Source organism: Polyodon spathula, chromosome 13 (genome assembly GCF_017654505.1).
Source record: "Polyodon spathula isolate WHYD16114869_AA chromosome 13, ASM1765450v1, whole genome shotgun sequence".
Classification (NCBI taxonomy): Eukaryota; Metazoa; Chordata; class Actinopteri; order Acipenseriformes; family Polyodontidae; genus Polyodon; species Polyodon spathula.
In genome coordinates, this window is record NC_054546.1 from 37910125 (window position 1) to 37926326 (window position 16202).

A 16202-nucleotide genomic window follows, 5' to 3' on the forward strand; every position below is an offset into this window, starting at 1 on the left:
AGCTTTACTTTAACATCAATGTACCCTTATTATCCTAATTAAAGGTATTACTGACCACCCTTTTTATTGTACCAAGACTGTTTTGGTTCTATGTTTTTTATTTTTGTAATTAATAAACTGCTACATCCTGGCACCTTTGCTGTAGGTCACACTGTGAGATTGCAGCTGCACCATTGTAGGCAGTTTGAACTACCACACAAGAAGCGATTAGGGACGAGGAACAAGCAGCATTTCATCTATAGCGTTTCTCTTAAATATCTGCATATTCCAAATTGAAGACAAACAAAAACCTTGATTAGCACCACTCTAAGAACTGGTCAAACAACTGAAAATGGACATTGTGGTTAATACCTGGTGTATAACAATACTCTTAAGTCTAAATGTTTCTTTGTATAAAAACACTTGTATAAAAATGACCACAGAAACATTTTTACGTATAACAATCTTTATTTTTTTCACCAGTTAAACAATGCTAATGTTCTTTTTTTCACGCTGTGAAAATAAGTTAAAAAAGCTTGTTTTTTCTTTTAACTGTTAACTTTGAAGGTTACTTGAAAGTCTAAATTACATTGTTTTGATACTATTTAAATACATTACCAATTAAATCAATATTAGTAGGCAGACATTTTGCTTCACAAAAAACCCTCACACATTCATACATCGTCGTTTCAGGAATAACTTAGTCTCATTCTCTGACAACATTTAGTCCTCTTTCTCTCGCCAACCTTCAGCTCATTCTCACCACAAACATTATATACCATTTCAAACAAAAGAGCAGGATAGAGAGCTTCCCCTTTCTCCCAGATGCTGTCTGCTCAGTTCATTTATTATTTGGTAAATGAAACAAACACTTCCTTTATTGAAGCTAAAAGATTACAGGACATTTCAGGAAGCACGTCTTTCTAATCAATCTAATGTGCCATTATTAATTTGTTATTTTACCTTAAACTAATTCAACAACCGGACTTCCCATGGCTGCACTTAAGGCTTCAGGTATTTCATCGATATCTTCGGGGGCTTGCTTTTCTTCCATCAGGTTTAAATTATTTTTAAATCCGCAACCATTATGGTCTTTGGCGGATTGTTCTTCGTTCTTCTTACCATTTACACATTCCTCAGGCTTTGATTTGGGAGAAAGATCCCCAGATTGCCCCTTTGCAGGAGTATCATTTGGACCAGCACTTTCCTTTTTGATGGCATCCTCTGGTTTCGGGGAGGGTTCACAAGATTCATTTTCGTTGTTTTCAGAAAATCCATCTGCAGGCTTCTTATCACTCTTCTCAGCCTCACTGGGACACACTACTGTTTCATCTTCTGAGAATTCATTAGTTGAATGAGATTCTGAAATAATAATTTTTGGTACAGTCTCGATTTTCATTTGTTGAGTGTTTTCGCTTGTTAAAGCCATGTCATCTGTGGGCACTGTTGTATCTTTTTCTGGCTCAGAATGAGCAGTCACCTCTTTGTTATTTTCCTCACCTTGGGTTAAGCGTTTATCTTTTTCACTCGCAGTGGTTTGGGAGTTCAAAGTTTCTTCTGCCTGGGATTCAACACTGGTATGAGAAGTACTGTTAGGGGACTCCGTGGATAGTTCTTGGTCTTTGTTAGAAGTGCTCTCTGCTTTTTCAGTAGCGCTTTCTTTGTTTTCAGTACTTTCTGGCTGCTGCTTTAGGATTATATCTGAAGGTACTACCTCTGATGGTGGTGGAGAAGGACAGGTTAGAGGGACACTTTCCTGATTGGAAACAGAAGTTTGTTCCTCATTTGGTTTCTTATTGCTTTCTTCTACAGAAATATCCTCAGGTTTTGCCTCAGGTTCCTTGACTATGGCAGGTGCAGGCTTCTCAACTTTCATCGGGGTAGGTGCAGGAAACTCAGTTTTCACTGGGATAGGTGCAGGCACCTCGGCTTTCACTGGTTTGGTCACAGGCACCTCAACTTCCACTGGGGCAGCCACAGGCACCTCAACTTTCATTGCTTTAGGTGCATGAACCTCATCTTTCACTGGGATAATTGCAGGATTCTCAACCTTTACCAGGATAGGTGCAGGTACCTCAGCTTTAACTGGGTTAGGTGCAAGCACATCATCTATCACTGGTTTGGGCGCAGACACCTCAGCTTTCTCTGGTTTGGGTGCAGACACCTCAGCTTTCTCTGGTTTGGGCGCAGACACCTCAGCTTTCTCTGGGGTAGGTGCAGGCTCCTCATCTTTCACTGGGGTAGGTGCAGGCACATCAGGTTTCACTGGGGAAGATGCGGGGTTCTCAACATTTATTGGGGTAGGCGCAGGCACCACCTCTTTCACTTGGGTAGGTGCAGGCACATCAGCTTTCACTGGGGAAGGTGCAGGCTTCTCAGCATTTACTGGGGTAGGTGCAGGCTCCTCATCTTTCACTGGGGTAAGTGCAGGTACCTCAGCTTTCAATGGTTTGGGCATAGGATCCTCAGCTTTCACTTGGGTAGGTGCAGGCACATCAGCTTTCACTGGGGAAGGTGCATCCTTCTCAGCATTTACTGGGGTAGGTGCAGGCACCTCATCTTTCACTGGGGTAGGTGCAGGTACCTCAGCTTTCAATGGTTTGGGCACAGGATCCTCAGCTTTCACTGGGGTAGGTGCAGGCACATCAGCTTTCACTGGGGGAGATGCAGGGTTCTCAACATTTATTGGGGTAGGTGCAGGCACCTCAGCTTTCACTGGTTTGGGTGCAGGCACCTCAGCTTTCACCAGGGCGGGTGCGGGCACCTCAGCTTTCACCAGGGCGGGTGCGGGCACCTCAGCTTTTATTGGAGCGGGTGCAGGCACCTCAGCTTTTATTGGGGCGGGTGCAGGATCCTCAGCTTTCACCGGGGCAGGTGCAGGATCCTCAGCTTTCACTGGCGCAGGTGCAGGCAGCTCAGCTTTCACTGGCGCAGGTGCAGGCAGCTCAGCTTTCACTGGCGCAGGTGCAGGCAGCTCAGCTTTCACTGGCGCAGGTGCAGGCAGCTCAGCTTTCACTGGCGCAGGTGCAGGCAGCTCAGCTTTCACCAGGGCGGGTGCGGGCACCTCAGCTTTCACCAGGGCGGGTGCGGGCACCTCAGCTTTCACCGGGGCGGGTGCGGGCACCTCAGCTTTCACCGGGGCGGGTGCGGGCACCTCAGCTTTCACCAGGGCGGGTGCGGGCACCTCAGCTTTCACCAAGGCGGGTGCGGGCACCTCAGCTTTCACCAAGGCGGGTGCGGGCACCTCAGCTTTCACCAGGGCGGGTGCGGGCACCTCAGCTTTCACCGGGGCGGGTGCGGGCACCTCAGCTTTCACCGGGGCGGGTTCGGGCACCTCAGCTTTCACTAGTTTGGGTGCGGGCACCTCAGCTTTCACCGGGGCGGGTGCGGGCACCTCAGCTTTCACCGGGGTGGGTTCGGGCACCTCAGCTTTCACCGGGGTGGGTGTGGGCACCTCAGCTTTCACTGGTTTGGGCACAGGATCCTCAGCTTTCACTGGGGCAGGTGCAGGCAGCTCATCTTTCACTGGGGCAGGTGCAGCCACCTCAGCTTTCACTAGGCTTTCAACCACAGGCTTTTCTAACTCTTTAACCAACTTCTTTGTTACAGCTGTAACTGGGGCACTTGGGGTCTCTGGAGCTGTTTCTGCCTCTTGACTGGATGACTCACGTGGCTTTTCCCCTGAAGTATTATTTTCCTTAGAGTCCTTGTTTACAATCGGCTCTTTTTCTGCTGTAGGTTCACTGGGTTTTGCATCACTGGTAGGTGGCTTGCTTTCTTCGACTGCTTTTTGTTCTGAAGTTGCTTTAGCTTCTTGACTTAGAGGTTTGTCAGATTTCTCCTCTACTTTCTCTGTTAAAATGCCCTTAAAAGGCAATGTGCCATCAGCTTGTACGGTCTGCTCCACTGCAGACTCTGCAGAAGCACTACCTGGATCACTGACTTTGTCTTCATTCTGGGACTCTGGTGCCTCATCATGTTGCGTCTCTTCTTGGCTTTCCTCACTGTTTTTTGGGTCACTGACGTTATACTCCTCCTTCTTCTTCCTGCTCAGCTTTCCTCCCATTATTTTATCTGTAGGTATTAATTAAGAAAAATAATAAGAATTATTTCTTGCAAGATTACTGTATACAGCCGTTAGTCAGTTTTACACTTCCAAGTCATTATTATATACACTATTATTATATACCTATTTATCATTGGAACTTGTTCAAAACCATTCCAGTTTAACTAATCATATCATAACCATGACTTAATAGGAGGACTTATTCAATTTGCAGAACCAAAGGTGTAAGCTTATTTGGAGCAAAGAGAAGCAATACAGTGGGACAGCAGAACCTAGTCAAACAATACCTTTGCCATGGCCAACACATCTGTACTCAGGAGACAGAGGAATAATAAAGTTACTGTCTGACGTTTTTCTCAGAATAAATTCTGCTCTACTTTCCTAATAACAAAACTTGGCGCATAGTACAATTGCAAACATGGGTTTTTGGTATCTGGTAATTATTTATATATTACCAATTTCAATAGGCCATACAATTAAAAAAAAATAAAACATGACTTATATGGTGTGGAACCAGCCAAAACTGGTAATACTAGGTGCCACCTGGAGCATTAATGATAACATACGTGTTCAATATACATTGCATTGTTGGACAAAAACAACTATCCTTCTGCCTGCCATACAATGTATACGTGCAGAGCGTGAACGCACGGCTTTTTATGGACTTCAGTTCGGGGTGGGGTTATTGTGTGATGTGCACTTGGTTTGAGTTTACCGGAATAAATGCGGATTATAAAATACAGCTCAAAATGGAACATACGGTAATAAACACATGTATTTCTATATTTCCATTTATAATTGTACTATAGTGTTCGGTTGGAAAGGGAACCAAATTGATGTATCGTCCCTTTACTGGAGTTTTTGTTTGTCTTTACAAAATACTTTTAATGTATTTATTTCAAAATTCAAATTAGTTTGTATTTTTGATATTAATCAAGTGTAAAGATTATAAAATATTTTCACAATAAAAGACTGCAGCAACAAGCGGTGTGCCTTCTGTAATGGGAGCTGTCCTTAGTACTGTGCGCACTGCTGCTGCGCTGTGTGTGCATCTTGCATTGAACACACAGCGCAGAAAACGCAGATCTGTTTTAATGACTGCAAAGCAATGATCTTGCATCTTTCGAAGAAACGATGTATTTATGTGCGCCGTTGTCATTTTTTTTTTTTTTTTTATTCACTCGTATGCCACAAACTCATTCCAATTAAGATTAGTCTCGAAATAATTCAATTAAATCAACATACCATCTGCACAGATTTAAATAACACTTACCCGTTATGCACGTGAAAGTAATTAAATTATTTGCTCTTAATAGATTTTGGATCTGCAAGTTCTGAAACATTGTAATCGTGGAAACACGATCACTAAAACAGATACCGATCATTTACGACCATTACAGCCCCCGAATGGTCTTTAATGTTATGCTAATAGACGTCCTCTTTTGGGTCCAGGTTTAAATTAACACTCTGATTGTTCTTTTGTTCTTTAAATGGGATGTGCAACAGCCTATCCGTCTGTGGCTTTTTAAGACTACCAAATTCTACAGAACTACCCTCTTAGTAAAACCGCAAGCAAACGGGGAAAGATTGGTATTAAAATACCCCACCCCAACGGTGATTCTCGTTATATTTCCTAACAAGTGTCCCAACGTTACTTGACAGGGCTTTGACAAGGTGATGAGTTCCCCGGGTCGGTGTTCTGCAGAATGTTTCCATGTGCTAGTAATGTTGGAAAAAATAAGTTCAGAGAAAAGTGAGAAACGCTCAAATGATCCGAGCATAATTACAACAGTGAGTCATTCTCTCTGCCTGCTGCACCGTCCCACCACATTTACTACACCCACCCAAAGAAACATTCCCTTTGTTGATGGTCACAAAGAAGAGAACCAGCAGATGCATTCTAAAGCACCAAGTTTACGAAGAAAATATTTGGAATTTTGATGCAAGATGCTGTGTATCTCAAATGCCTTGGCTTCCTAATTAAATGATTACGCTCGCTTATTGCAAAGCATTAACATCAACACTTCACAGCTGTCTATTTCAAGCTCCCTTTTTAACAACCGGTGTGTTGGAGTTGCTTAACTGTGTTTCATCTGGCCTAATTGGGCAATTAATTAATTAAAACGTTTGTGTATGTTATGAACCCAAATCAATTTGTATTATTGTACTACAAACATATTTATCTTCAGGCCGCATAACCTAAAACATGTCGAAACGGGTAGCTGCAGCATTCTACTTTTATAAAGGCAGGGCACCTTCTTACACAGTAAAAATAAATCATTAAAATCTAAAACTCCCAAATCTTGCACCCTTTTTTTTTTTTTTTTTTTTTTTTTTTTTTTGAAGAAAATCTAAGTAAAGTTTAAACCATGTCCAACAACTAAAAACGAAGTCATTAAATACATCGTAGCAAACGAGCAGGTAAAATAAATACTGTGCGTTGCTGTTGCCAGTCCTATACAAATCAAAGAAATGTGACCGGCCCTTTACGAAGTGCACATGGAGAGAACAAAGGAGGATCGAACCAACCACAAACACGGTTCTTTCTTTCAGCTAAAAAAGCAAGCAATACATAATAACATATTCCAAAAGATATGCTCTCCCTGAAATATTCCAATTTAATATATATGTATATAGGCTACATATAGTTTTAAATTATATACACACCTGCTTTGTTGTTTGGGTGGGATCTAAAGCCCAGACGAGGTGAGGAGAAAACGAGGCTTGGTCCACTCCACAACAAATCCTAGCACAGACTGAGAGCGAGTAGCGAGCCGACTGACAGCTGCACACAGTCCATTCACTCACTCCCTGAGGTACAATCTGGGGCCGTGCGGTTTTTTTGTAAAGCTGCCCCTCCTTTTTGCTTACTATTTCCTATAGTGCATCTGTCGCTATCAAAATCAATCCCTAGCTCACCCCCCGCCCCCCCCCTCTCTCGGTGCATTTTTCTCTAGATTAAATGGGCTATATTCTGCTGTAGAAGAATAACCCTCTTATTTCTTTTTTTTCCTTAAGCAATCGCCATAGCAACCATTTTACTTTTACTTCAAAGTGGCAGATTTTTTTTCAATCTCAAGAGTCTTGCATAATTTGTCAACGAACAGTGGTGACCAACCCCTGTAGCAATATGAAAAAACGTTGTTTCATTAAACACACTACCCCATATATATATATATATATATATATATATATATATATATATATATATATATATATATATATATATATATATATATATATATGGCACAGTAGGTTTAAATAAACATACACACTGTACACATTTGGAATTGTCTGTCTGATAGCCGTACTTCAATAACTTCTGATTTAAATTGAATAATTTGATAAATGGAAACCTGAGGGATTACAGTGCTTTCAAAACAGATTTACATCATCATGAATTAGAAATGCTTATACTTGTTTTGTAAAATGAAGGGTTGTTAATGATTTATTTATACATGATTTTCTCTCTTTTGTACCTCTGTGCTTTAGTGCGAGAGGTCCCGGGTCCGAGCCCGCCCTTCGCCTGTGTGTGGACTGCCTCGCACTGTGTGATGCACCTGCCTGTGTTAACCGAGATCGCTACATTGGTGTGGACGCAGGTACCCTGGCTTGTCAAAGTGTAGCCTGGTGAACAAGTTTGGGTCAGACTTGAGGCTGGCAAGAGAGAGTGTAGCCTGCATGGGAGAAGGCAGCAGCACGCTGTTAAGTAACGTAATCCCACCGTCAACACCAATCCAACAAACCTCAGTTCCCGCAGGAAGGAGCATACACAGGACGAGGCAAACCACAAACAGGCAGAGGGCGGGCGCGAACCAGGGACCTCTCACACAGAGACATAAGCCCGATATATATGCTCCTTGCAAAGGAGCTGGCTCTTTTGTACATCGGTATCGGCACTATGCTTTAATGTGAGAGGTCCCAGGTTAGCGCTCGCCCTCCACCCGTGTGTGTACTGCCATGCCCTGTGTGATGCGCCTGCTTGCGGGAACTGAGATTTGCTACAATATTATTTCTATATCTCTGGGAAACATGATGAATATGATAATACTAGAAATACTGTAGGGACAACCTTAGTCTTGGAAGGATATTGCATCCTGTAAGTCATTAAACATTCATTTTACATTGAAATACAGTTTTAAAAAATGAATTGCTTTATCCATTAAAAGCAATACTACATGCTACACATAAATTGGCCTGGTTTAAGACTGTTGTGGGAGCACTTTTGGAATGAAAATGCTTTTATCTCAATATTTGTTTTCTTTACTCCACAGTGTAATTTGCACAATTCTAACATAGATAGTACTGCAATCTAACTGAAGTCAATACAGTACATTCCTCTTAATATGGACACCTGTCAGCTGTCCACAATAAACAAGTAACTGACGTATTGCACAATCTGAAACACAGCATGAGACACAGAGCCTCCTTTCTTTTGATTTTTCTCTGTCATAAACACACACAGACACACACAAACAAACACACTGCAATCATAACTCACAACAGGGCAGGCAAAACTGTAGCACAGACCTCAACAGGATGTCTATGATGAATGTGTAATTTAAAAACATCAAGAAAGGTACTCAAACCCATTTATACAGGATGTTTATACAGTCTGTTTTAATATTACATAATAGCCTAACTACATGGGACATGAACAGTTTACTTTTTTTCTTTTTCTCAAAGCAGGTGAATATGACCTACATGAGCCTTGGACTACAAGGCTTTAGCACTAGAAAGCAGCAGACACCTGGAACTGAATGTAGCCACACAGAGGGATAAATAATGGTGTGATGTTTGCTGGGCCACACGAAATATGATGCAGTTACTGCGCCCCCTGCATGTTTCAACAGTGAGTCAATTGTGTAAGGTACTCTGAGATAAGGAAGCTTAGGTTTCAGGGACATGTGCCTGAGTCAGGGTTTTGTCACTTTAAGGGCTCAAGGGATTCTTGGTTTTCTACCTTAAGACTGTAGCCATGGCAACCCATGGCCAAATGTAAGACAATCCTGGGCTCAGAACAAAGGACACTTCTGCTGCTCGTGTCTCTGGACCCTGACAGCAGCATGCAGTACAGGTGGGATGCATTGTCTTTGAGGTGATCTGCACATGGCTAATTGTAATTGCTTAAAAGTGTGGTTTTGATTCCCTCGATCATTTTTTGGGCTGTTTTGTTTGGCTTTTCCAGGAGACTGCCTGCGAAGTGCCGACTATGACACACTCCAGACCACATTTTATTGCACATTTTATATTTCTCAACTTCCAACAACCAAATGTCATTCATTTTGGTGATTACTACCGACCTTGGCTGGATTCAGTATAGTTTATAGTTTCTTTCTTCTGAGTAGTATTTAAAAACTGCTTTGCAGACCCATGGATATAATATGCTTTATCACTTGTCCCAGTCGTGAATATGTAGGAAAAGGTGTGCAAGACTAGTCCTTGCTTTTCAGTTCAGGGGTCAAACGTACAGTTATTATGCAGAAGGTTTGGGATTGAGGTTAAATGATTTGCCCCTAATGTTACACAGAGACTAAAGAAAGGTTGTTCTTTATACTTGCTATCAATATTGAATTAGGTGTTCCAGATAGTGCATTTTTAATCTGAACCAGTTTTTAAAGGTAAAACTGAAGCCTGGGTCTTGGAAATTACTGTAAGTAAGTTTAGTAAGCCAATAAAAACAAAAATTACAATCAAATTTGATGAAAGGTGGGTTAGCTATGGTGGCCCTTTCTCATGTTGAAGCCTGTATTTGTGGCATGGACAGTCCACTGAGTATCAAGGTCTCGAAGGGTAATCACATTCTCTCCTCACCCAAATATATGACCTTCACCTGATGTAATTGATGCAGTATTCCACAGACCACGCTGATCACACCAGTGCACACTGGAGTAAAATAAGTGAACAATTCAATTTAATGTCCTGAGTTCTTTAGTGTGCTGAAGGATAGTTACTATGAAATAAAAAACTATACTGCTGTCCTGTTAACTGGGGGGTGCAACTTCACAATGGAGCAAAAATTAAACAATGAACCGTCCCACGTGCCAAAAGCAGACGAATTCAAAGGCATGCCTTTAAATGAGTAATGAATATCATCGGTAGATGTCGACATTGCACACAAAACGCTCAGTAAACGCTTTTCTACAGAAGGCAGCAATTGTGTTGAACTTCCTTTTTCGAGTCCTCTGTCTGATGGATAGGGTGTGGCTGCTGTACATATTGCGGCCATTAGCCCGTCAGACAAATGCAGCATTCAAAAAGAAAAACGGGTAATGATTAGTCATGATGAGCAGTTTTCATTTTGGCAACAATCCCGTATTAAAATGCAGTTTACAGTCTCTTTTGCCCAAGGACAGTAAGATCTGAGACACGGTCACCCGTCCAATACACGTATCTTCCCGTTTCTAACAATGTAATCATTTGATTTTGGTTTTGATGTTAATCAATGTTGCTGTCCAAAACTACTAAAGATGTAATTTCGTTTCATCCCAATCTAATACAAAACCATAATGTAATTAAGTTGATTCACCGCGTTTATTAAAAGAAATCTGAACACTGCCCTGCAAACATTCTAACGCACGTTTGTTTTAATTTGATGTCCACCCAGAAGGCAAACCTTTTGTCATTACATCTGACCAAAAAAATAGTATTGAATAGGAATGCCCAGTAAAATGCCCAACGTTCATATACGGTTTAAAAAAATAACACCACCATGGGATGAAATTTGATCCCTGCATTATGAATCCAATTACATGTGCAGCTGCAATACTGTTAGCACAGTATGTATTTCCACTAGATGTCCCCAGCGCTTCTGCCAGTTAAGAGTTGCTCCATGTGGCTTAACCCAGGGTGTCTCATCAGGAAGATGACATCATGCACAGAGAAGGAGGGTGTCCGTTAACACTGGAGCTGGCTACCACACTGCCTGATTAGAATAGCACCACGTCAAACTGTTCATTTTAACAATTGGATGACTTTAATTCAGCAACCCCTTTCTATTTACCACAAAACACGTCATTTGAATGCAGGGAGGGTTCAACTTGAAGCGTTGAGCTACACTGTTCCGGGGTCCTGAGGCGCCCAGGTGATGCCTCTCTTTGTGGCTGAATAACAAGATGGCTCCCGTGCAGGAGAAGAAGATCTTGGGCGCTGCCGGGGCGCCCGACACCATTGAAAACACAATTGAGGATGAAGAGGGACAGAACCTATGGCAAGTCCGAATAGCCTTTCCAAGTTTTTCAAAAAATATATTCTGAAACGTAAATTTTCAAAGCTGTTGATGTCTATGTGCTTTGTCATGCCCTGGTGCAGTCTGTTCAAAACACCGGCCGCTGATGTTCAAAGCAGTAAGACAGTTATTTGGTGTATTCTTTGTTATTTATATACCCAGAATATTTTATCACAACCTATTTACTCGTTTTCCTCTTTAAATAATAGCAATGCAAATCATTCACGATTTAGTTTTTGCGATGTAAATTGCTTGGGTTTTGTTTATGAGGCTACGTTCGGCGTAGGTTCCTGCCAACGAAGCAGGGGCGTTTTAAAGAACAAACGTTAAAACAAAACAAAAATGTTATTATTATTTTTAAAGTAAACACGGACGCATTGGGTTTACTGTCTCAAAAAACTGTCTGTAACGATGCCCTTTGGATTTCTGATTATTATTTTTTTTGTTCTTGTTTTGACAAGCCCTCTGGCATTTGAGCATGTTCATAATTGCTGGACTTGCTTGCCAGGGATAGTGGCATTTGAATATAACTTGAAACGGGGTTTATTATGACATACAAACTTTATTTCGTTAGAGTCGATGATCTTGCAGCAATGAGAGGAAAATAGCTCCATTCTTATAAGACGTGTGGGGTTGCGTGAAACGAGAATCAATATTGATACATAATTAATGTGTTGGTGGTATTTTTATAGGTCTTCCATTCTGAGCGAAGTATCCACCCGCTCCTTGTCCAAGTTACCGTCAGGAAAAAACATCTTGGTTTTTGGTAAGTGACATGTTTAGTTTTGCAAGGGTGTGTTAAATCAGTATGAGACGAATAGTTACAGTACTTTATGTAAAGTGTGCTTTCACTTGCCCCAGTTACTCGCTGAAAACGACATTTTGTGTCTTGAGTTGAGATTTAATAAACACAGTTGATTTGAAATGTATTTTTCTAATTCAGTAACGGTATGTGCTGACCCAAGACACCCATTGTTTTGTTGTCGCAATGAAAACAACCGTTAACTTGTGGAGCAATGGAACTCATTCTGTGCGACAAATTCAGCTACAAATCACGACTCAATAAAAGATCACTGAAATGTGAAGGCTAGCGTTTAAGCTACAGATTGAGACAACTGCACTTGGTAAGCTCCAAAAGGAGTGTGTGTTGTCAAAGGATGTGCTGTTCAATATAGAGAAATGTTACAGATACTGAGATTTCTTTAGTAGACTGGTATTTCTACAGAAGGTGCTCTAGGGATCCTGACTGGATGTCCTGTTTAATCCAATGCAGGCAGTTTGCTCCATATTGGCCACTTGGTGTTATGAACAGGAGGAGTTGTAAGATATTTAAAAAGCTTTCTGGTCATACCGATTTATCAGACTTTGTTTTGTTTTGTTGTTTAGTGATTGTTTAATTATATTATGTGACTGACTTGCTTTGATCAGTCAGGTATGCAAACCCCTTAAGCTCCATTTATGTACCTCAGTCCCTGCCCTCCACCAATCTGTCTGTCTTTTGCCTGATTTTTGAGTTTATGGAATGCATTTTGCAGGAGAAGATGGCTCAGGAAAAACAACAATTATGGCAAAACTCCAAGGAGCTGAACACAACAAAAATGGGAGGGGACTTGAGTTTTTGTACTTGAGTGTCCATGACGAAGACAGAGATGGTACGTAACAGGAGTTCTAATACTTTTATTTGTAGTTACTTGGCAAATTAACTGCTGTGTACAGTAGTTAGTAAGCAGGGTGCCTACATTATATAACTTATCTAAATCATGGGCTGCAGTCTGATGAATGGTAGACCTGGTAACAGAAAACAATTAACCATATTAAAGCTATATAAACCAAGTGCCAGGACTCTGGCTCTAACTACCACACCAGCCAGGGTTTGCTGTAATACAACTTTCTTTTTAGTCAATTAATAAAATTAAATTCCATTACATTAAATGTTAATCAATGAAAGAGTATAATTTATTCAACTAAGTCAACATTTCTAAAAGCAGTTAGCGTGTGGGAAGCATCAAACAGTATGGGTTGTCATTGTGTTCAGACAAAGATGTTCGCTTATGACTTGTACCCCATGAAATCTTAATGATTCTGCAGAGTAAAGACCTTCAGGCTGCTTTTTTTCCCCTCCACTTTTGTGAAGCCTTTAGTGAAGAGTATTGTATTAAATTGATTTAGGAAAGCTAAAGTTTTGTCTAACATGGTTTGAAATGTGAGTGTTTAATGCAAAATAAAGTACGTTTTGTAGAAGTTGTGTTACACAAGCAGTGCCACAGATGTAATCAAAGGTTATCACACACAGCCATTAATGCCTGTTTTGGCTTGAATTGATTTTTTTGTTCTTCTGTTTAATATATAAACAAATAATATGGCTAAACCAGGCCCAAGTGCATCACAGGCAGGAAGTTGTGCATTGAAATCTTCCCAGGACACTTGACCTGCAGGCCTAGTACTGTTATTCTCAACAAGCAATGTTTGTCTAGGGATGGGTGCAGCAAGAGCCACACATGACTAGTTCTATATTAATTGTTATATCGTTTTAATGGACCTGGATTGTTTGAACAGTTTTATCCTTTGTGGCACACAAAGCTTTGTATTTTGGGTGTCATTTATTATGAGGCTGATAAATTCATCTGTCTTTAGTTTGAATCGGCTTGTATACAATAATTTGTTCCTAGATTAGATAATGTCATTGAGGGCTTCTTGAGTAATGTAAAACAAATGAAACAGATTTTAAGTCAAATGTATTTTAGCTTATTTGGACCAAGAGCAATGTAAACCATATGTTTTCTATTTTTGTTTTGAGGAAGTTACACATTTGCGTTTATGGTTTTAATGTGCAAGGTTAACAAACAGTAGAGCATCAAAGTTTTATAGGCTCAAGGTTAGTTCTTAGGAGAAAGTTATGCTGCACAAACTACTAATCTTGCATGAAATATGCCCTTCTCCCCATACAGAGGGTGCTTAATGGTGAATAAAATACATTAGGGAAGTACTGCTTTAAGTCCTTCGAAATGTATTTGATATTAAATTTGTAAACCTGTTTTATTTCTTTGCCCTGGCATTAATCACTGCTCTCCTCTCGACTACTCTGCATAGATCAGACCCGGTGTAATGTGTGGATCCTGGACGGTGACCTCTATCACAAAGGATTGCTAAAGTTTGCCGCCTCTGCTGAGTCACTGACGGACACCCTGGTGGTTTTTGTGGCAGACATGTCGCGGCCGTGGACTATCATGGAGTCTCTACAGAAGTGGGCCAGTGTCCTGCGTGAACACATTGATAAACTCAAGATCCAGCCAGAGGAGATGAGGCGGCTAGAGCAGGAATGTGAGTATAGACTGCAGCTAGAGTCATAGTATATCATGTCCAGGTAATTGGTCTATTAATAACTTTGTCTACATCCTAAAATATCCACTTGATTTTGTTATGAAATACATTACCTTCTTGGGACTAGGAATTCAAATGTTTATTTGTCACAAAACTTCTGTACAGCTGCTTATGACCGCATGTTTGAACTTTAGTTTTAATGCCTGAAGAAATGGCGCTTGATCAGATGTTGTGTTTTATCACTTGGATTGCTAAAGGGCTGGGGTAGACAACTGGATAATTGCTATTGACTTCATTTGATGGTTGTGCTGCTTATGCATAGAACTGTGACCACTGTGGCTACATTGAAGAATTAAAACTTCTGCTAAAACTAGGTTCTGTTTTCAAGGAATGATTGTACTGTTTAAATCATGCTTTTATGATCCTCATTTACATACCTTTTTTAAGCACCTGCCTGGGCAGGCTACATTTTTTTTCAAGGATTAATCTCTTAAAATTAGTTATTGGGAAGGCCAAGTATTTTATTCAGGTAAGTTACTTTATTTTATCATGAACATTCATGCGTTAAAATAATCAATCAATCAATCTATTTTATATAGCGCCTTTCATAGTGGACCACCATCACAAAGCGCTTTACAAAATAAAGGTAATAGTAGGCTTTTGGTTTTTTATTTAATATCTATACAGTGTGTTTTATTTGGATGCACTTCTGGGAAGGTTGCGGAATTATTATAGTATAGTAAACAAGCCTCAGATTTAGAAATATTATAAAAGTAAATTCAATGAGAAATGTTTTGACGAAGTATTTTTTCAGTGTCAAGAAGGATCTGTCAGCTCCATATAACCTAGTTTATTTATATTGAAGCTGTTTGGGGGTGTCTGCTTCAATTGTGTGTGTGTTTTTTTTTTTTTTTTTTTTTTTTTTGCAAACATTAGTTACATCCACTGGTGTGAATAACCAGCAAATTGAATTCGTTTTCAAAGTCGAGTAATTTTTTTGGAGTTTGATGTAGCCTTTTCAGATCTACTAAAATGCATTTAGGACTTCTGAGGATTGCATTAACCAATGTAAATGCCTAATGAAAAGGAAATGTTTCTAATGTAGTTCCGTGAAAGCCAAAGGTGACATTGAGGTTTTCTGACATAACTAATGGGTGTGGTAATGCAAGAACCACATATTCTATTACTCTGGCTGTTTGACAGTTGAGCCAAAGCAAACATCCTTAATAAAACACGAGGAACCGAAAGTTGAAGTACACTATCTACAGTGTGTTAAATTATGGAAATAACACTCCAGAGATGGGGAAATCCACTTGTCCAGCAGCCAGTTGTGTTTTTTTTATTCCTTGCAATGTTGATCAGGTGCAGGAAATCGGACTCCTCCTAAATCTGCTCTGAACTAATCTTAAGTTATCAAACTAGTCGTCACAAGTCTCATCTCTGGGTTTTTTAAAATTTTTTTTTTTCGTTTTGCTCAACTTGCCTGCCCAGTCTGCAGTCCTCAATCCCATAGAACTTGTATGGGATGAACTGGACAGAAGTCAAAGCAAAGCTACCAACAAGTGCCCTACATCTCTGGGAATTGCTCCAGAAGAGCTGGGTAGACAT

The 16202-nt window shown here is 40.5% G+C and overlaps 2 protein-coding genes across 3 annotated transcripts in view; one reads left to right on the plus strand and one right to left on the minus strand.

Moving 5' to 3' along the window:
* Window positions 1-462: 462 nt before the first annotated feature.
* Window positions 463-6890, minus strand: LOC121325649 (cell surface glycoprotein 1-like). The gene is made up of 2 exons (XM_041268486.1): window positions 6713-6890; window positions 463-4053 (listed from the first exon to the last, which is right to left on the minus strand). Exon 2 carries the CDS (start codon window positions 4043-4045, stop codon window positions 944-946), a length of 3102 nt encoding a protein of 1033 aa, XP_041124420.1. The 5' UTR covers window positions 4046-4053; window positions 6713-6890; the 3' UTR covers window positions 463-943.
* Window positions 6891-11096: 4206 nt separating this feature from the next.
* Window positions 11097-16202, plus strand: part of LOC121325650 (cytoplasmic dynein 1 light intermediate chain 2-like) — a 22441-nt gene continuing 17335 nt past the window's right edge. The window contains exons 1-4 of one of the 2 annotated variants that reach the window (XM_041268488.1): window positions 11097-11255; window positions 11966-12039; window positions 12809-12925; window positions 14364-14594. In XM_041268488.1, coding sequence (XP_041124422.1) covers window positions 11161-11255; window positions 11966-12039; window positions 12809-12925; window positions 14364-14594 — 517 coding nt within the window. In that variant the 5' untranslated portion in view covers window positions 11097-11160. The remainder of the gene's footprint in view (window positions 11256-11965; window positions 12040-12808; window positions 12926-14363; window positions 14595-16202) is intronic. The other variant, XM_041268487.1, reaches the window with a different exon arrangement.